Source organism: Leucoraja erinacea, chromosome 2 (assembly GCF_028641065.1).
Source record: "Leucoraja erinacea ecotype New England chromosome 2, Leri_hhj_1, whole genome shotgun sequence".
Taxonomy (NCBI): domain Eukaryota; kingdom Metazoa; phylum Chordata; class Chondrichthyes; order Rajiformes; family Rajidae; genus Leucoraja; species Leucoraja erinaceus.
The window spans coordinates 96,753,596-96,776,594 of NC_073378.1; the positions used below are offsets into that span (position 1 = coordinate 96,753,596).

General features: G+C 42.4%; 1 protein-coding gene across 1 annotated transcript in view; it reads right to left on the reverse strand.

Annotated features, from left to right (window-relative positions):
• LOC129712915 (aryl hydrocarbon receptor-like) overlaps positions 1-22,999 on the reverse strand; it is a 174,236-nt gene that overhangs the window by 86,051 nt on the left and 65,186 nt on the right. Inside the window, exon 3 of the mRNA XM_055661675.1 lies at positions 18,927-19,018. Within this exon, the coding sequence (XP_055517650.1) occupies positions 18,927-19,018 (92 nt within the window). The remainder of the gene's footprint in view (positions 1-18,926; positions 19,019-22,999) is intronic.

Below are 22,999 nucleotides of genomic sequence, written 5' to 3' on the forward strand. Positions count from 1 at the left end.
GCAAACCAGACCATGATGGAGAAAGTGAGAACAGACTCTACGATGGCTGTATAGAATTGGACCATCATTGCCTGTGGCAGATTGTGCTTCCTCAGCTGCCGTAGGAAGTACATCCTCTGTTGTGCCTTTTTGACTGTAGAGTCGATGGTAGCCCCCCATTTAAGGTCCTTGGAGATGATGGTTCCCAGGAACTTAAAAGACTCCACAGATGTGACTGTAGTGCTGTTGATGGTGGGTGGGGTGAGGGGAGGGGGAGCTCTCCTAAAGTCTACAATCAATTCCACTGTCTTAAGAGCATTGAGCTCCAGGTTGTTGCGATGGCACCAGGACGCCAGCTGTATCCACCACGATGCCAGTAGAGCAACATCGAAGCATCTGAACAGCGAACGGGACAGATGGTTTCCCTTAATTCACAACCCATCAAGCTACCTAATGATTCATTCTCTCCACCACCTGGGTACAGTGGCTGTAGTTATGCATCAAGGATACTCTGACACCATGTTCTATCCACTATCACCAAGATGACAAAGGCACCAGATGCACAGGGATACTATCATCTTCACCTGCTCCTCAAGTTGCACACTGTCCTGACTGGAATTATGTCACCATTCCATAATTGTCCAACCCAAATAGTAGTGTGGGATTTTCTTTACAAGAAAGATTTCAATACAAGTTGAACACCGATTTTCTGGCACCCTAGGTTCCAGAGCCTTTCTGGATTATCTGTGTTTCTGGACTACAGAGGTCATGTGACAATGAAACCACAATACACCACTGGCCCACTAATGTCTCTGAAACACCATGGAGTGCCAGAAACATAAACACAACAAATATAACATGCAAACTGAATGTGAATGGAATGACCTGCCGATCGTCTCCGTCACCTCCCAGGCCATTTAGAGCCACGGCTTCCGGCGCCACTCCCGACTCGCAAGATGCACCAGCGAGCTCTTCTTCACCCACTGAAAGGACACAAAGTGCTGGAGTAATACAGCGGGTCAGGATCTCTGGAGAACATGGGTAGTCGACATCCGGCCCCTTCTTCAGGCTGCTTCAGTGTGCCCCCTCAGTCACCTTGGGGTCCCTTCCCTCTTGCTTGCTGTCGCTTCCAAGGTGGAGTATGTCGGCGACTCCGTGAGAGGAGGCGGGGGCGTCAGTGGTGGGGGGGGGGTGGTGGGGGGGGTGGGGGGGGGAGGTGGTTGGGGATGGAGGGGGAACCGCGGTTTCCGACCTTCAGATCGCCTGATTTTGTGCTGTACTGGTCTATGTTCTATGTAAAGTGAGATACAGTGAAAAACTTGTTTTGCGTGCGATCCAGGCAGATCATATCATTAATGAGTATAATAGGCAGTGAATAAAGAGTAAATAAACAGAGTGCAGAATATATTGTTACAGTGAAAGTTCAGATTTATAAAGTGAGTGTTGCAACAAATTAATTACAAATTTGGGGATACACCTTTATCAATGACATTCTTCCTACAAGAGAAAAACCTAGAACTGCACACAATACCACAAATGTGGTTTAATTAACATCTGGAACAGTTGCAGCATGACATCCCAACTCCTGTACTCATGCATACTGATAAAGGTTAGCATGCCAAATGCCTTTTTGATCATCTTATCTATCTGTATCACCTCGCCACTTTCAGGGAACTGTGTACCTGTACCGTAGATCTCTCTGCTCTACAACTCTTCTGGGCCCTATCATTTACTTGCTTATTAAGTCCTGCCCTCATTTGACTTTCCAAAATGCACCACCTCACACTTGACAGAGTTAAATTATATCTACTATTCCTTGGACCACTTCTCTAGTTTACTCAGATCTCTTTGTAAACTTCCGATAACCTTCCTCACTCTCCATTATAATCACCACATTTTGGTCTTGTTTGCAATTTTACTAATCATGTTAACTGCATTATCATCCAATTTGAAGATAGATGACAACCAGCAGTGTTTGCAGGTGTTTGCACGTCCCTGTGTCACACCAGTCGTCACCAGCCTCCAATTTTAGAACATTTTAGAAAAACAAGCTCACAAAAACTATCCCGTGACTCCTTTCCCCAAGCCAATATTGAATCCAGTTGGATGGCTCACCTTGGATTTAACCTTCTGAACTGACCTACCATGACCTTGTCAAAGAACTTACTAAAGTCTATGTAGGCACCATCATCTGCCTTGCCCTTTGATGACCTCTTTTTAAAAAATCAACAAATTGGTGAGACATGATTTCACCTAAAACAAAAATATGCTGACTATCCATAATCCGTCCTTCCCTTCCAAATGCCGATAGATGCTATCCTTCAGAATATTAACTTACCCACAATTGCTGTTGCACTAACTGCCCTGCAATTCCCAGGTTTGTCCTTGCAGCCCTTCTTAAATAACGTTACAACACTAGTCACACACCAGTAGAAACCACGTGGTACACGGATCTTTCCATGTACATGCATTCACTTCCTATTTAGTTGTAAACCAATTTGCCTGCCTTCCCATCTGTTATGGAGCAGGATGTGGGGAAATATAAAAGGAATGTTTCCACAATAATATTTCTTCATACAGGATGCAAAATAAGATTGCTTTTTAATCTTTTTCTTTTGCAGATTTTAAACTTTTGGCCTGGTTGATTATCATCAAATTAAACTAAAAAGTATAAATGTCTATGTATTGATACGTACTCTGATGCAGAACTTGGTACATGCACAATTATATTTAACATTTATATTGCACTAACGCCAATCTGTCTCAAGATTTGAGGAAATAAAGTTAGAAATCTTAATGTTTTTAGAAATCTCACGCACTTGAGATGTAAAATGCAGTTCAGCATATTGTGGATTGAAAACACAAAACAAAAACAGCGGTAGTAATATAGCTTCAAAGCCTCAACACTTGCAGTATAAATAAGTCACAATCAAATAATGTTTGGACAAGATTTCCCCTGTACAGCAACTCTTACTTGATAAGTCACGCAAGGGCCATTTATCTACACTCACAATCAATAGAGTTCATGGTGATTTCTGTGATAGCAAATAGAACATTAAAAACTTGGCAGACAAGCAAATGGGTTTGGATTAAATTCCACAGCTCCTAGACCAAGAGATTCTGCCTTTAGTTGATTCATACAAAGCAATAAAAGAATGTTGTTTAAGAAGGAACTGCAGATGCTGGAAAATCGAAGGTAGATGAAAATGCTGGAGAAACTCAGCATGTGAGGCAGCATCTGTGGAGCGAAGGAATAGGTGGCGTTTCAGGTCGAGACCCTTCTTCTGATGTGAGGGTGGGGGCGGGAAGAAGAAAGGAAGATGCGGAGACAGTGGGCTGTGGAGAGCTGGGAAGGGGAGGGGAAAGAAGGATAAAGCAGGGACTACCTAAAATTGTGGGTAAATGTTCATACCGCTGGGGTGTAAACTACCCAAGCGAAAATAATGTTGTTAGCTGTTCTTGCAAATAAAATTTCACCACAACACAACACAAATAATCTTAACCCATTGAGAACCAACATAACATCATGTGGGAACCCACCCCTGGAATTAGATCCCGAATCAATAGCATTAAACATGTTACTACGAAGCGACAGCAAGTTCGACACTACTTTGAAACTTTGTGGAGGCAAATCCAGCAATTGTACATTGCTGCTTGGAGCTATCAACTGGTATTGAAATTTCGAGACAGCGCTTTGCAGCATCATTTTTAACCTTGCCTTTTAATGATTCATGTCAGGGAAATAAACTTTCTTCATGCAGACACTACTTGACATATTTAACCTTTACGTAAGTCAGATGTTACGCAAGTTAGAAATGAAAGTGCCATTGCACACGCATACATTTACTTTGAATCTGAGGCCACGGGGGAACTCCAGGGCAGGGACCATTTCGACATCTGTGGGCATAAAGTGTAAGAAGAAACTGCAGATGCTGGTTCACACCGAAGATAGACATACAATGCTGGAGTATCTCAGTGGGTCAGGCAGCATCTCTGGAGAAAAGGAACAGGTGATGTTTCGGGTTGAGATCCTTCAGCAGTCTGATGGCATTGTGGTTTGGAGACCCATGTCGTACCAATTTGCTAGACTTTTTTGAAGAAGGAACCAGGAAGATCGATGAGGCCAAATTAGTGAACATAAGTCTATGTGACTTCATCCTTTGCTGACTCTTGGTGTGATTCAGAGGTTGGTGTTAGAAACATAGAAACATAGAAAATAGGTGCAGGAGTAGGCCATTCGGCCCTTCGAGCCTGCACCGCCATTCAATATGATCATGGTTGATCATCCAACTCAGTATCCTGAACCTGCCTTCTCTCCATACCCCCTGATCCCTTTAGCCACAAGGGCCACATCTAACTCCCTCTTAAATATAGCCAATGAACTGGCCTCAACTACCTTTTGTGGCAGAGAATTCCAGAGATTCACCACTCTCTGTGTGAAAAATGTTTTCCTCAGTTGGTGTTGGACCCTTTGCTGTTTATTATCTATATTACCAATATGGATGAGAAGGTCGAATACATGGTTTGTACGTTTACAGATGACACTAAAATAAGTGGTGTTGTAGACAATGAAGGTTATCAAGAATTACAATGGCATCTTGATCAGCTGCAAAAGTGGGCTGAGGAATGGCTCATGGAATTTAATTCAAATAAGTGTGAGATGTTGCATTTTGGTAAGTCAAACTAGAGCAAGACTGTCACCGTGAATAGTAGGGCCCTGGAGAGCATTCTACTGTAGATAGAGGGACCTCGGAGTACAAGTACAGTAGTTCACCAAAAGTCACATCACAAGTAGGCAGAGTGGTGAAGAAAGCTTTTGTCAGCTGGCCATTATTAGTCAGGGCATTGAGTACAGGATTTGGGATGTTCTGTGGTCACGCTTGGAGCATCATGTCCAGTATTGGTCGCCGAGCTCTATTAAAAATGTCAAAAACCTGGAAAGAGTGCAGACAAGATTTGCAAGGATGTTGCCAGGTCTCAAGCGTCTTGAGTTATGGGGATGTACTGGGCAGGCTAAGACTTTATTCCTTGAAACATAAGCGACAGAGGGTTGATTTTGATATAGGTGTGTAAAATTATGAAGGGCATAGATAGGGTGCCTGCACAAAAGCTTTTTTTCTCCTGGGAAAGTGGAATCAAGACTAGAGGACATAGGTTTAAAGAAATAGGGAGAAAAAATGAATTGGAACCTTATGTGTATCTTTTTCACAAAGGCAGTGGTTCGTCTATGGAACGAGCTGTGAGGCTTAGTGGTTGAGGCGAGCACAATAACAACATTTAAGGGACAGGTACATGGATACGATAGGTTCAGAGGAATATGGGTAAAACACGGTCAAATCAACTAGCTTAGATGGGGATCTTGGGCAGCGTGGGTGAGATGGGCCCCAAGGGCCTGTTTCTGTGCTGCATGACCATGAGTCTGAAATCCACACATTTGCTTTAGGCAAATCATACTTAATAGCTTTGTATGACATGACAATGATTACAATGGATTTTTAACATTTGCTAGAAATATTCAAGAACTTGGCATATGTTACTGTAACAATATCCAAGTGGAGTTAGTGAAGATATAGGGAATAGTTGAGGTGATGTATTAATGACATTGGCCAAACTATTCTACTATGTACTCAAAGTGTTAATGAGTTTATTTTTGTTCTGTGTACCCATCAATGGAGATGGTTGTTGTATAGAACCAAATTTGACAGTGTGCCAGCCACATAAAGCAAGAGGTTTGGGGAAAATGAGGAGGACTAAAAAACAAACTCATTGGAAGAATCGGACAAGCGTGTTGCAGATGCTATACAATGCAGATCTGTGTGATTTTTACATGTTGGCAAAATAAATGTGTCTATCATAAAATAACCTACAGGACAAGAATGAACAGAGGCAGATATGAAATCAATTCGGATATTCCCGATTCTATTCATACATTCTAATTAACAGTCGTGAATGTCAAAAAGTGAAATCAAACCACCATGATACAGCATTAAAACATTCAGCTTGTTCTCAAGCGCTGATAACATTATAATCGCAGACTGTCAACTGCCTCCAACAGCCATCTTGTGCTTATAAAAGTGCACATTAGTATGAATATTTCTAATTTAAGTTAGGAAATGTTTACACTGTTTACAGACATTCACTGGCCTGCTATATACTTTAAAGTTCAAACCACAAGATTACACAAACATCTATATGTTCTCAATATTTGAGAACAGTTGGAAGCATGGTCCCGACCCGATAGGTCATCTGTCCATTCCCTCTACTGATGTTGCCTGACCTGCTGAATTCCTCTAGCACTTTGTTTTTAGCTGAAGATTCCAGCAACTGCAGCCTCTTGCATCTTTGTTCTCAATATTTGTTTGCTTTTAAATGTTACACAAATGTCTTATTTTGTGTACTTCATTCCCACTATCTGAGAATTGACTTTTAAAGAAGACTAGACTGTGGGACCTGTTGGGTCCCATGTTCACACAGATTCCAATATTGGTGGCCAGTGGGGGGCTTTCTGGAGCACTAGTATGGGTGTTGTGAGCCGAACGAACTGGTTACCAGAGGGCTAGTATGGACATTGTGGGCCAAATGGATTGGTGGGCTGGCAGGCCCTGGGCGAGTAAAGGCCTGATTGGCCAAATGGATCTTAAAAAAAAAAATCTGTCAAATCTCAGTGAAATTTCACTTTTTCTGAACTTTTCCTGGCCCGGCACGGGCTTTTTGGGCCAAAATGCTCCTGCCAATAGGGGCCTTTTGGGCCGAAATGATTGGTTTTAGGCAGGACAATCAACTCATTTCATTTCATTTCCATTTCAATTTCAAGCACAGGGCAGGCCAAACAAGTAATTTAATTTTCATTTCATTTCCGTTTCCATTTCAATTTCAAGCACAGGACAGGCCAAACAACTTATTTCATTTTCATTTCATTTCCATTTCCATTTCAGTTTCAAGCACAGAGCAGGTCAAACAACTCATTTCATTTTCATTAAGGGCTAACAAATAATTTATTGCAAGTACATTGCAGTCTCACAGTTCAGTAGACTGACAGTTCAGTTGACTCACAGTTCAGTTGACTCATAGAATCACAGTTGTGGACTCTCCCTCATAATCTTCCAGAGTAAACTGACTCACTTCCAGCATCCGGGGCTTTATAGTCCCCCCCCCCCCCCCCCCCTGGAAGTGGCGTTACCGTCATCATGGTGATTGACAGTCGAGAGGACCGATCAGCTGATCTCAAGATTTTTTTAAACATTCATAACTTTTTTTATTTTTCAGCAATCGGAAAAATCCTTGGAGCTGCTGCAGCGGGGGAAGACTGTGAGTAAGATGGCGAAAAGAATCATCGTAATATAGGGCCGTGTTTTTTCTAAAATCAATTAACAATGTAGACAGGAAGTGGTCAAGTTGAGACTTTCAGTATAATAATAGATATTTTTGTCTCTCTGGAGAACATAGCTTAAATTCAATTGTTTACTGAAACACTTTTAATGCCATATGGAGAATCTAAAATTCTTAAGTAAATTTCAAACATGTGACGAGGTTCTGTAACGCTAGACCAAAATGTCTGCGTTCATTTGAAAAGATCATTATATTAATTTTATTTTCAGACTATATTATGCAATTTATTTTTATTTTCTCTGACACAAAGTAGTGGCCAGCATATCAACACACAGCATGTATAAACATGTTGTCCAGAAACGATTACACATTAACTTTTGCACTGTCAGCAGGTAGAGAATAATTTTTTACAATGGAAAAAAAACATTGATTACATTTATCCATATAACCAGTGACAATGTCAGACAAAGATTCAGACTTTTCAGGCCTATTAACCCTCTCAATGTTTTAATTTCTTCACAACTTTCTGTTTGCCCATTGAACATGCCGAAGTTTGGACCCAACTCAGGTTGTTCAACTCAAGTCATTTCAATATAAACAAATAGTTTCAAATATATAAATTAAATGTGTGGTGTTTTTTGTTTTTTTTCATTAATCAATTTAATAGTATTTTTGTGCGTTTAACTATTTTAAGTGAAAGTGAGAGGCATGTGTGTGTCTTCAGAGTGTCTGATAATTTTGAAAGCGGTTTGGGCCGAGGATGCAGAGTTTAGCGTGTTAGTAATTCTATGGGCAGAGAATGTTTCCCAATTTCTGCAATGTGATTCAATTTACAGTCAGAGGGTCCAGAATTGCAATGAGCCTTGCTGATCAAGTTAAAGTGACTTTCAAATTAATGCAAAATCTGCTTAATAGTGCAGAATTGGAGGGTAGTTGAGTGATAAATTTAGGTTGCTTGCTGCTTTCTGAAAATGTCAGGTCACAGTCCAAAAAAAAGTGCTTCAGGGCTCTGTTGCATTTCTGCAAGCTCTGTAAATGCAAGTTGAACCAATATTTGTCCAAGTTGCGCAATTTAGGAAGTGAATGCATTACCAAACTACAGTTATACTTCAGAGGTAAATTAAAAGATTTTGGGGATGCTATTCCACTCCTGTGCACAAAATAGAGAGAAGTTCCTTCAAATAAATTTGATGTATAGAAGGATGTAATAAAAGAAAAATTGCCACTGATGGCTGTGAAGGAAAAGTCAGTGGATATATTTAAGGCAGAGATAGATAGATAGATTCTTGATTAGTACGGGTGTCAGAGGTTATGGAGAGAAGGCAGGATAATGGGGTGAGGAGGGGGAGATAGATCAGCTATGATTGAATGGCAGAGTAGAGTTGATGGGCTGAATGACCTAATTATACCGCAATCATTTATGATCTTATGATCTATAACAAAGGAGCAGGCCATCCCACTATTGTGTTGCAACATGAAAAACATGCATGCATTGGAATGCTTTCTTTGAACTTTAAGCAATTTAATTATCTGTTTCCTTATACGTTATATCAAAACACAAAGTTGATATATTTGAATAGGATTTTATTTTTTTAGTATTTACCACTAGATCTTCACTTAGAAACTGAACTTAATGTTCCTAACCCATTTGTTTTCACAGAATACAATTGGGATAAATTGATAAGAAGCAAATAAAAATGGTTTGCAATCTTCATAGATCTTCAAATGGCTGGGTGATATCATTTAGGATGACTTTTCATGGTCTCAGCACATACAGTGGCATGCAAAAGTATTCATAGCCCTTGAACTTTTCCACATTTTGTCACGTTACAACCACAAACGTAAATGTATTTTATTGGGATTTTTTTGTGATAGACCAACACAAAGCGGTGCATAATTGTGAAGTGGAAGGAAAATGATACATGGTTTTCAAATTTTTTTACAAATAAAAAACTGAAAAGTGTGGCATGCAGAAGTATTCAGCCCCCTTTACTCTGATACCCCTAAATAAAATCCAGTGCAACCAATTGCCTTCAGAAGTCACCTAATTAGTAAATAGAGTCCACTTGTGTGTAATCTAATCTCAGTATCAATACAGCTGTTCTGTGAAGGCCTCAAAGGTTTGTTATAGAACATTAGTGAACAAACAGCATCATGAAGCCCAAGGAACACACCAGACAGGTCAGAGATAAAGTTGTGGAGAAGTTTAAAGCAGGGTTAGGTTATAAAAAGATATCCCAAGCTTTGAACATCTCACGGAGCACTGTTCAATCCATCATCCGAAAGTGGAAAGAGTACGGCACAACTGCAAACCTGCCAAGACATGGCTGTCCACCTAAAGTGACAGGCCGGGCGCGGAGAGCATTGATCAGAGAAGCAGCCAAGAGGCCCATGGTAACTCAGGAGGAGCTGCAGAGATCCACAGCTTAGGTGGGAGAATCTGTCCACAGGACAACTATTAGTCGTGCACTCCACAAATCGGGCCTTTATGGAAGAGTGGCAAAAAGAAAGCCATTGTTGAAAAAAAGCCATAAGAAGTCCCATTTGCAGTTTGCCACAAGCCATGTGGGGGACACAGCAAACATGTGGAAGAAGGTGCTCTGGTCAGATGAGACCAAAATTGAAGTTTTTGGCCTAAATGCAAAACGCTATGTGTGGCGGAAAACTAACACTGCACATCACCCTGAACACACCATCCCCACTGTGAAACATGGTGGTGGCAGCATCATGCTGTGGAGATGCTTTTTTTCAGCAGGGACAGGGAAGCTAGTCAGAGTTGATGGGAAGATGGATGGAGCCAAATACAGGGCAATCTTGGAAGAAAACCTGTTAAGAGTCTGCAAAAGACTTGAGACTGGGGCGGAGGTTCACCTTCCAGCAGGACAACGACCCTAAACATACAGCCAGAGCTACAATGGAATGGTTTAGATCAAAGCATATTCATGTGTTAGAATGGCCCAGTCAAAGTCCAGACCTAAATCCAATAGAGAATCTCTGGCAAGACTTGAAAATTGCTGCTCACAGACGCTCTCCACCCAATCTGACTGAGTTTGAGCTATTTTGCAAAGTAGAATGGGCAAAAAATTCAGTCTCTAGATGTGCAAAGCTGGTAGAGACATACCCCAAAATACTTGCAGCTGTAATTGCAGTGAAAGGTGGTTCTACAAAGTATTGACTCAGGGGGGCTGAATAGTTTTGCACGCCATACTTTTCAGTTTTTTATTTGTAAAAAAATTTGAAAACCATGTATCATTTTCCATCCACTTCACAATTATGCGCCACTTTGTGTTGGTCTATCACATAAAATCCCAATAAAATACATTTACGTTTGTGGTTGTAACGTGACAAAATGTGGAAAAGTTCAAGGGGAATGAATACTTTTGCAAGCCACTGTAGTTGCAATCACAAAGCTGGCTCACCAGTGCCTCTAATTTCATTAAAGTTTAAAAAGGTATGGCATGTCACTGAATACCATTAAACTTCTTTCAGCTGCACCATAGAACATATCGTGACTGGTTGGATCATGGCCTAGTACAGCAATTCCAATGCACAGGAATGCGAGAGGCTCCAGAGAGTGGTGGATTCAGCCCATCCACCACGAGCAAAGCATCCCGACTTCAAGAAGCAGGCATCTATCATCAACACCTCCCAACCATCAAGAAAGAGGCATCATCCATTACGGATCTCCTCCTTCTGGGTCATGCACCGATCTCGCTGTTACCATTAAGCAGGAGGCACAGAATCCTGTACTCCACACCATCAGATTCAGGAATAGTAACTTTCTTTTAGTTCGGGGGTCGGCAACCTTGTTCTGCGTAGGGGCCAGGACGCATGTCTGTGAGCGGATGGCAGCCCGCATCTATCACGTACACATGGATCCCACCCCCATCCCGTCCCTGATGGCAGGCATCAAATCACGTGTTCACATAGATCTCGCCCCTTCGAAAACACCACCCGGAGCACTGGTCCCTAGTTACGGGCGCTCACGAACATGGTGTACCTGTGGACCATTGCCTTGGCTCTGTCCTGAAGGCGGTGGCTCAAATACTCATACTCACTCGTCCACAGCCTATTGACAATTGTAAATTGTCCCATAGTGTGGGTGTAAGATAGTGTTAATATGCGGGGATCATTGGTCGGTGCCGACTCCGTGGGCTGAAGGGCCTGTTTCCGCGCTGTATCTCTAAACCAAACTAAACTAAACTATATAAAAGGATAATCTAAACATCAAACCATGTAATTGTTTTGAAGGGTGCACGTCAATAACACAAAACTATTTGCAATGGAATTTTGCCATATGCTTTCAGGGGCAGCTTTGAAAACAAGGAAAACATTTCCTCAATAAACATCAAGTATGAGATGGCATTGTATGATAAATAAAGATTTTGCTTATTAAGGAGCCTTGCTGAAACATCAATCTCTGCAACATAGGATACCACCAGGGTTGAAAACACCTACATTCAGGTGAATTAAGGAGCAGTAATAAAGTGATGACAAGTGATCTTTTAAAAAGTCTGCAGACGTTGAGAGGAAGGACTGATACGAACTATAGAGTTGGAGACCAAACACGGACATATCATTTGAATTCAAGGAAGTGTTGGAAGAAGAGCATATTTTAATCTGGTAAAAAAAATGGCAAAACAGTTGTGCAAGAACAAACATGTTCACATGCACATATTGAGGTTAAATAACTAATCGTAAATGGCATATTGAAACGTTTACTGGCCAAGTTAAAGAGCACCAACAAAGGCCGAGACAAAACTTTAAGTTTCATGGAGAATAACAATTTATTTTTATGTAATAGGGGTTTTTAATCAATCAAATATCCTTACATTGACGTGAAACGTTAAAAGAAATTAAAATTGCACAAGCGATATGTTTGTTAAATCTTACAACTCAGACAATAAAAATAAAGATACAATGCCATACGCAAACATCTGTAAGTTACATTGTTGGAAGTATAGTGCTATTGAAAGTGCGAGTCTTTGGCTCAAGAATCCTGGTGAGTAAAGTGTGTCTTTGGCTCAAGAGTCTTCGGCGAGGAGGCTGAGGCAAAGAGGCACTTGATCGCAATTTGTGATTTGTGTCCAGGAAATGGCAGGCAAGTTGGTACAATGTGTTTCCTGCAAGATGTGGGAAGTCAGGGACACCGCTGGTGCTTCTGGAAACTACACCTGCAGAAATTGTGTCCATGTGCAGCTCCTGAATGAACGCGTTGGGGAAGTGGAGAAGCAGCTGGATGACCTCAGGGCCTTCCGGGAAAATGAGTTTCCTGGACAAGACCTTCATTAAGGTTGTCACGCCAAGGATACCGGAGGAGCGAAGGTGGGTGAGAAAGAGGAGTAAACGTGGAGTGCAGGAGACCCCGATGGCTGTACCTAATGAAAACAGGTACACCCTCTTGTGAGCTGTTGGGGCAGACGACGCTTCCAGTCCGAGCGGCGGACAGGTCGGCGGCTCCAATCCTAGCGATGAGACTCGACCGGCGAGACCGTCGTAGGTCAGAGCCATAGTGGTGGATGACTCTATTGTCCGAGGTGTGGATAGGAGATTCTGTGGCAGCGGGCAAGACTTGAGGATGGTCTGTTGCCTCCAATGGTGCCAGGATTCAAGATGTCTTTGACCGACTTCTGACTTGTCCAGCTTGACAACAAATTACCCAAATTATTTACATAGGTACTATTTGAAATGCATGCTCAAATTCTTCAAGTATTTGTGGCCACCTACTTTATTGTTCATTTCTTCACTGTCATAATACACCCATGCCATAATGCTGCAAGTGAACAATAAAGCAGCAATTACATAATTGAGTTATTGAGCTCACTGCTACTAACATTAACCAAAGTACAGTGGGTATTGATTTCACCTTCTTTACAAATTCAGACTTTTGTCTTGGGCAGTAAATGCGCACATATCTGTGTTATTCAAAGTGGTGTTGTTTGCATGCACTTCACAAGTGCGATCGAGCAAGTTTAACAAGTTTAATAGAACTATTTCACCCATTTATTTATACCTTATTCCCACCCTTCCCGACTACACAGAGTATATCTTTATTTACTATTTACTTGAACACATACAATGCAAGTGTAGCCAATCTAATTGAATAATTTACAGGGTCCATGATCTCGCCTTTCCCCAGTCATTGATGAGCTTCACAGTTCCTTTGGCAGAAATGAATGAAATCATCCAACAACATCAACGTAAAACGGAGTCATTCACCAAATATTATTCAACGTTTAAGTACAGATTTGAGAACACAATTACAGCTTTAATTCTCTCTGATAGTACACAACATTTAAGAAAAAGCCTACATCAATATTTGCCCAATTGATGTGCTACCATAAGCAAGATTTACAAGTGAATAAAGGACCTGTCCCACTAACGCGACTTTTCAGCATCTGTCTTCAACCTTCAAGCTCGAGGGCACTCGCCTGAAAAACCTCGAGCTGGATTGACCGTGAGCGATGAAACCGCGAGCTCGATCAACCGTCAGCGCGCACGCGCACACACACACACACACACACACACACACACACACACAGCAAAGGCGGGGGCCGCTGTCTGAAATTCACACCAGCGATGAACAGGAAGGTAAAAGACGGCTGGCACAGTGTACAGTAAGTCCTTTAAAGAACAGGGGGGGGGGAGAAGGAGAGAGATGGGGAGCGAAGGGGAGAGAAGACATTTTAAAGAAGCCAGACAACTTTTAATAAAGTTTAGCGGGCATTTAACATTACCGGTCGGTTTCCCTTGGTTCTGAAAACTCCAATGAGCCAATTAAAATGCCCGGTCAGCATAGGAGATTGCCTACAGCTACCTCGACTGCCTATAACTAGATAGCGACCCCACTACCACTGCACTACAAGTTCAAAAGAACCATGCAGACCAATTTTTACTCGCTGAAAATTTTCCTCGACCAAACTGAGGCCGCGAGTATGCGGGAACTTCTCTCGAGCATGAAGGAGAGTTACAATGACCTCCTAGGACTTCCTGTGACCACGCGTCGACCATGCTGCGAGTTTGAGTCGAGCGCAAACTCTTCTAAACTCACAAATTAGGTCCCCGCAGTGGGACAGACCCTTTAGTAACAGGTTTTCTGGCCTTCGTTAGCAATTTCCTGACAGGATCATAAAGTTAGGATAATTTTCCAGGAGTTAAATGGGGAATTGGTTGAACCTGGCTCATAAACAGCTACCCCATTCATTGGAGGAGTGTGGAGGAATAGCTACAAGGGACAGAGTGGGTACCAGGGAGGTGACATTTCTTTTAAATTAACAAACAACATTTAAACAATATTCAATTTGATATCTTTTTAAAAAAATTTAAGATTTTTTTTTCATTATTTGTATTATTTAGTTAGTTTTGGAATGTTCTTGGCTTTTTCCCATTAAAATTTTTGCCAGGTTCTAGTCTGCTGGGCCTGAGTTTATGGTCTACTGGGCCCTCTTAATAATTGTGGCTTAATCTGATATCCCTACCAATGGCACAGGTGACTAATGCTCTACTGTCAAGAAGGTCAAGCCAACATTTAATAGAAAGCTAACAGTGGAGAATCCACAAAGGGCAAGTTTGATGGCTTGTCAATGACAGGAAATTCTACTCAACATTTTACTCACACAGTGCAAGTTTGTAAAGATGATATCTTGCAAAAGGTCATCAAATAACAGTTAACAGTACTCCTTACCACTTATTGAATTTGCAAGAATCAGAACTCAAAAATATATATTTACGAATGTGGCATTTAAATCACGATGCAACCAATGCTGTAAATTTTGCACATATTTCTCCCATCATCTCCAACCAACCCAGTCACCCTGCTTCATTCCACTTGTTTGTATTTTTATCTCCCGTCCCAGTCCTAAACTTTCCTTTTATCTGCCGCTTTCCCACCGTGCCCATCGGAAACCAGCACCACTGCGTCGCTACTGTTTCCAACGATTGAATAATAATTCCCTCTCCCATTCTCTTCTACCTTTACATTTCACCCCTCCTTTTCCTCACAGTTCCTCCAAGTTGCTCAAACTTTGCAGCCAGTCTGTTTGCATTAGCCACCTACAAACGGCAATGTGATAATAATCAATAACCTCCTTAATTTAGAGCAAAAAAAACCAAAGTGCTGGAGGTACTCAGCGGGTCAGGCACCATCAGCAGAGCCAAGGAACAGTTGCTGATTTGGCTCAACTTCTCCATACTGATAGGAGTACACTAGGTGGGTGTAGGGGGGAGGAATCTGTAAGAGGCGGGGTGGATCAAAGCAAGGAAGCAAGTGATAGGTGGATACAGGTGAGGGGGATGATCGGCAGATAGGTGGAGATATTGACAAAGGATAGGGAGGAAAAAGAGTCCAAAAGGTGTCAGATAAGGAAAGAGGAGCTGTGAAGTTAAATCAGCGGGATGGATATAAATAGAAGGGCACAGGGGGGTGGGGATTAAAGGGAAATATAGTACTCAGGGATGGAAGATGAGCATGTGAGATATAGGGGCGGAACAGTGTGACTGTGGTTGTGGGAGAAAGTGGGTTAAAAGGATGCTTGGCAGGGTGGGCTAGTGGGAGAAAGAGAGGGAATTTTATAGGTGTATAATTGAAATTGGAGAATTTAATTGTTCATATTGGTAGGTTGTAAGCTACTCAAGCAGAATATGTTCTTCTCTTAACTATTTAATTTATGTTGGTACAAGACAAGTAGAGACAATCACATCAGCAAGAACTCCCTTGCTCTTTTTCAAATTGCTGTCATGATTTGTCACAGAGTGAGACACCAAGCAGCATGGAAACAGGTCCTTCAGCACTATCGACACACAGGCCATCTACCTATTTATATCAGCGTCTGTTACCACCACTCGGCCTTTTCTTTTTACATCCATTGAGAATGTAGAAGGGGCTCAGTTCAACATCACGTTCCCTCGGTATTCCTGGGAGATTCCACTGAGAATTATGTGTGCACGTTTTTGAATTGAAGCATTGAATCTGGAACCTTCCGACTCAGAGCCATGAATGCTACCAACCGAGCTTCAGCAGACAATAAGTAATGAAACTGATTTATAATTTGGAGTCAAGCGTAACTTAAATAACATATTTATATGCAAAGTTCCAACATCCCGAGCTAAAATATTAGAGACTACAATGCGAAAATTGTAACTGGCTCTTCGACAGCGGACAACTGATAAACAGAAGAAATACTAGTCCGTTCATCTCACATGTGCCTCAGGGAAAGGTTCAATGATCCTAAACCGAAAGTAACTAATTGTAACTGCTCTGACTCAAACACAAACTCGTGTAAATCCCCAGAATCGTATGAAAACCACAAATTTTGCAGTAAAAACAGCATCATTGGATGCAAAACCATTGAAGCGCCAAATTTAAGCCTCTAATGCTTACCACATGCCAGTAGTTAACTCTTCCAACTACCGGAGCAGCCCCCACCTCAACCGGAAGTGCCGACACCTCCCTAGCTGATGACCTGAACTCTTTCTACGCTCGTTTCGAGACGGGCAACACCACCTCAGGCTTGCCGGCTAATGACAACTCTGCCAGCACGTTGGCTAGCGAAGCTGGAGGGAGAGCCACCGCTGGGGATGGGTACACACTCTCGTTGTCCAAGCACGATGTGAGGAGGGCTCTGACACGTGTGAACACGAGGAAAGCTGTAGGACCAGCTGGCATCTCGGGGCGAGTACTTAAGTCTTGTGCTACGCAGCTAGCTCCGGTGCTCACTACAATATTCAACCTCTCCCAGGCCAAGTCCGTTGTCCCTTCCTGCTTCAAAAGATCCATCATTGTACCTGTACCAAAGAATGCCTCCCCAGCTTGTCTGAATGACTACCGTCCGGTGGCCCTCACCTCGGTAGTCATGAAATGCTTTGAGAGGCTGGTCAAGAAACATATCTGCGCCTTCCTCCCTTGCAACATGGACCCGTTACAATTCGCATACTGTCCGAACAGATCCAGGGACGATGCGGTCTCCCAAGTCTTGCACACCGCTCTCTCTCACCTTGACAGCCAGAAGGGGGGCTACGTGAGGATGCTGTTCATAGACTTCAGTTCAGCCTTCATCACGATAGTCCCCACCAGACTTGCTGAGAAGCAGCTGGAATTGGGGCTCAACACCTCCCTGTGTGCCTGGGTCCTGGACTTTCTTACCGCCAGGCCCCAGGTAATCGAGATGGGAGGAAATACATCAAAGTCCCTCACCCTGAGCACAGGATCGCCCCAGGGCTGCGAACTCAGCCCCCTACTGTATTCCCTGTACACACATGGCTGTGTGGCTAGGTTCAGCTCCAACTCTATAATCAAGTTTGCTGATGACACTGTGGTGGTGGGCCTGATCTCCAATAACAATGAGAAGGCCTACCGGGAGGAGGTGGCTGATCTAGCACTCTGGTGTCAGGACAACAGCCTCCTCTTGAATATCAAAAAAACTAAGGAGCTGATTGTGGACTTTAGGAGGGCACAACATCCGAGGACACACACACCATTGAAGATAAATGGGGATACTGTGGATAGGGTGAGCTGCTTTAAATACCTGGGAGTCCTCATCTCAGAGGATCTGACATGGACAACACACGCTGCCGCACTGGTGAGCAAGGCAAGGTAGCGCTTTTACCACCTCTGGCAATTGAGGAAATTCAGAGTGTCCCTGAGGATCCTCCAGTGCTTCTACTCAGTGGCTGTAGAAAGCTTCTTGTCAGGAAACATTACAATCTGGTTTGGGAACTGCTCTGCCCTGGACAAGAAGGCTCTGCAGAGAGTAGTGCGTTCAGCCGAAAGCACTATGGGAACTACACTCGCCCCCTGCAGGAACTATACATCAGAAGGTGCAACTCCAGAGCCAACAAGATCATGGGGGTCCCCTTCCACCCCAGCAACAGACTATTCCAGCTGCTACGGTCAGGCAAACGCCTCCGTTACCATGCTGTGAAAAAAGAGAGGATGAGAAGGAGTTTCTTCCCAGAGGCCATTAGGACTGTAAACTCCCATCTCACCAGGGACTAACTTACTGTACCAAACTACTGTTGTGTGGTGTCTTTTTAAAATTGCTGTTTTTTTCTTTTTTTTCCTTCCACAAATAGGTAATTGCTGCTTCTGTTCCATTCTGTTTTGTAGTTTTTTTGCACAATCCTTAAGCATTGCCACCTTTCATTTCACTGCACATCTCATATGTGTATGTGACGAATAAACTTGGCTTGACTTGACATACAACACTTTGATGAAGAAAATTAACATTTTTACTCAACACACTACTTGATCTTATTTCCATCATTTTAAGTTCTTACTTTGATTTTCAGGATCCTCACCATTTTCATATTGAAATGACACCAGACTGAAAACAATTATTAGACTAAGCAAGTCCAGCATCCTCCATCATAAAAAATTAAACTTTATTTTCATTTAATTTAATTATTCACTATAATCCATACTTCAGGGTGTGGTGCTAGTAGGCATGCAAGAAAAATCAGATTATTCTGCAACTCCTGCCAACAATAAGATAATGCACAGATACCACAAAGTAAGAAAAACATTATTGCATTATCACATAACCATAGCAACCTAGAGATTTGAGAACATCTCCAAACATGGTTGCTTCTTTTCGATGTTTAAAAAAAATCAGTAGTCTTACTTGTAGCAGAAGTTCTCCCTCTTGGAGATGGTATCTTGGTTGAGGTGCTATGCCGTTTTCATGGATACCATTCCCATTCGATTTCAAAGTAACTGGAGAAAAAAGTAATAATGATTTTAGTTTTGTTTTGCAATACCGAATTTAACTTTTTCCAATATAAACATGGATATTGTTGACTACTCGTACAATTGGATAGACTAACATATGTACATCTTACCTCCTACATTTTACCCGATTTGAGGCAACAGGGTCAGTACAATTCAGCAATGTACCCAATACATTAGACTCCTCTGCTACCTTAACAACAATGAACAGAAATGAAAGAAGGATCTCGACCCAAAACGTCACCCATTCCTTCTCTCCAGAGATGCTGCCTGTCCTACTGAGTTAGCCGGCATTCTGTGGCTACCTTCGAACAGAACTTCACACAACAACACGGAAACCAACATCGGTGAAGTAACTTTTGCAATTGTATAAAAACAGCCTGCAATACAGATACCATTCTCAAGTACAGGAAACCTGCATGAGACCAGAGGGAATACAATCATAGAAATGTATGGCACAGAAATGGGCTTGTTTGGCCCACCCTGCCCTTGCCAATCTTGATGCCTACTTATGCCAATACCATTTGCCTGCATTAGGCCCATATCCCTACATCTTTCTTATTCAAGTACCTGTCCTGGCACCTTTTAAACATTAGAATTGCAACTGCCTCCAATGCCTTTTCTAGTAGATCATTCCAGTGAGTGAGAAAACATTATAGTCCTCTATTCCAGGTAATATTCTAGTGAATAGCGTGTGTATTCTCTCTATTACTACCGCATCCATCCTGCATTTTTTGCTCAAATGTCTCATTTGTTGGTCCTTATAATACTTCATGGAATTGAAATTTAAGAAGAAGAGTAAAGTGTCTGTCCCACTAACGCGACTTTCCAGCAACTGTCTTCGACCTTCAAGCTCGAGGGCACTCGCCTGAAAAACCGCGAGCTGGATCGACCATCAGCGATGAAACCGCGAGCTGGATCGACCATCAGCACACACACACATCGCAAAGGCGGGGGCCAGGGAGAGCGGGGGAGCGCTGTCTGAAATTCACACCCGCGATGAACAGGAAGGTAAAAGATGGCTGGCACAGTGTACAGTAAGTCCTTTAGCGAACGGGATGGGGGGGGGGGGGAGAGGGGGGGAGAGGGGAGGGGGTTGGGGGGAAAGGGGGGGGGGGGGAGGGAGGGGAGAGGAGGAGAGGAGTGGAGACACTTTTAAGAAGACAGACAACTTTTAATAAAGTTTAGCGGGCATTTGCATTACCGGTCGGATTTTCTTGGTTCTGAAAACCCGTGCTTTCATTTTTTTTCCCCAATGAGCCAATCAAAATGCCCGGTCAGTAAAGGAGATTGCCTATGGCTACCTCGATTACCTATAACTACATGGCGACCCCACTACCACTACACTACGAGTTCAAAAGAACCATGCCGACCAATTTTTACTTGCGAAAAACTTTTCAGCATGCTGAAAATTTTTCCTCGACCAAACTGAGGCCTTGCATATGCGGCAAATTCTCTCAAGCATGAAGGAGAGTTACAGTGACCTCCTATGACCACGTGCCGACCATGCTGCGAGCGCAAACTCTTCTAAACTCGCAATTTAGGTCGCCATAGTGGGACAGGCCCTTAAATGTCCGCTATAAAAACAATTGGTAATAAACATTGATTGAATTAATATAGTGAAATTATGCATTTAAATGTTCCACCAATGATAGTGGGTTAGTAATCTTGGAGTGAGATTTTTTTGTATGTCCAATTGAAAAGATTCGAAACTAAATGCCCGGTCAGTAAAGGAATTGACCATCTAATCAGTTACCTACTATAACTACATGGCGACCCCACTACCATACAACTTGAGTTCAAAAGTGACCCATTTTTACTAATTAAAGCATGCTATTCCAACCAAACTGGGGGCTTGCGTATGCGGCAAATTCTCTCAAGCATGAAGGAGAGTTACAGTGACCTCCTATGACCACGTGCCGACCATGCTGCGAGCGCAAACTCTTCTAAACTCGCAATTTAGGTCGCCATAGTGGGACAGGCCCTTAAATGTCCGCTATAAAAACAATTGGTAATAAACATTGATTGAATTAATATAGTGAAATTATGCATTTAAATGTTCCACCAATGATAGTGGGTTAGTAATCTTGGAGTGAGATTTTTTTGTATGTCCAATTTGAAAAGATTCGATAAACTAAATATACCAGCCGCATAAATAATTAAAGACCATCTAATCAGTTAGGGCATCTAATCAATACGTTGTCAAAACCAAAAAATCTGGTAATATATTGTTGTTCTTATCAATTAATTCATAGTCAGAAGACAAATTGCATCAAAGCTCTGTTGGGGTTAAAACAATCTTTAAACAGGGATAAAATATGTAAAATATCATATAAAAGCACAAGGTAGGATTCAGCAACCTTCATTGGGTGGACAGAGGACGTAGCTGAGGCAAGTACAATAGCAGCATTAAAAAGTCATTTGGACGGGTGCCAGGATAGGAAAGGGTTAGAGGAATATGGGCCTAGAAGGGACAAATGGGATTAGCTTGGATGGGGCATCTTGGTCAGTATGGATGAGTTTGCGTAAAAGCCTGTTTCCGTGCTGTATGATTCTATGGATCTCACTTGTGGATAAAGATACGCTGTTTGAGTCATTGGATACATTTACAGGTCCCGTGATGGAAGTAACATGTACAAGTTTTCAGAAACCTTGAAGCATGCAATAAACTTTTGTCCTGAATTGTTTGTCAAAGATCAATTAGATAACGTGCTGATAGCTTGTTTTTGAAGTGACATAATTTCACGCTGCAGCACCTGGCGCAGCGGTATAGTTGCCGCCTTATAGTGCCCGACACCCGGGTTCGATCCCGACTACGGGTGCTATCCGTATGGAGTTTTACGTTCTCCCTGTGTCCAAGTGGGTTTTCTCTGATATCTTCAGTTTCCTCCCACACTCCAAAGACATACAGATTTGTAGGTTAATTGGCTTAATATAATTGTAAAATTGTCTCTAGTTTGTGGGACAGTGTTAATGTGCAGGGATGGCTGGTCAGTGCGGACTCGGTGCTCACTGTATCCCTAATCTAAACTAAGCTAAAGCTAGGAAATTAATTTAGTGGCATAAAGGAAAGGAAAGAATTGTCCTATTTTAGAATGCAACACCTTTGCCAAAATACATGGACTGCTGCTTCAGGGCAGAACAAGTGAAGGTCCTGTCCCACTTGGACGACCTAATCCACGAGTTTAAAAGACCCTAGACGAGTTGAAAAAAATGTCAAGGTCGTGTTGACTCGCCGAAGTAAAATACGACCTCCCACGACTATGTCTACGACCTCCTACGACCCCCCTCGACTTCAGTCTTGCACACCTAAGACCAACTATGACTAGCTACGAGCGGAAAATGATCACATGATAAAATGTCATGTTTGCATTTTTTGTCTCGGGCCAGTTACTGACCTACGACTACCTATGAGTAAAAAGTATCCAATTTTTTCCATGCCGACCTTTTTTTTTTATACTCGTGGACATTTTTTATCAGGCTGGAGAAAACACTGCGACCTATTTGAGACCACGAGTACGCGGAGACCACTCACGAGCATGAGGAAGAATTACAAAGACCTCCTACGACCTCGTGGCGACCATGCTGCGAGTACGAGTCAAGGGCAAACTTGGCAGAGGTCGCCAATTAGGACGTGAAAGTGGGACAGGGACTTAACTCTACGTCCCAGGGAGAAAGCCATCAATAATGACACAAGAGAATCAGAGGAAAGCCTCAAAGCATTCTATAGAGTCATTCAGCATGAAAACAGGCCCATCGGCCCAATTAGCCCACACTGACCAATGTCCCCTTTACACTAGTCCCATCTGCCTACATTTGGTCCATATTCCTCTAAAAGTATCCTGTCTATGTATCTGTCTAAATAAACTGTGATAGTACCTTCTAAATAAACTGTCTCAACTGCATTCTCCGAAGCTCATTTGATATAATCACCACCCTTTGTGTATAAAAGTTACCCCGTAGGTTCTT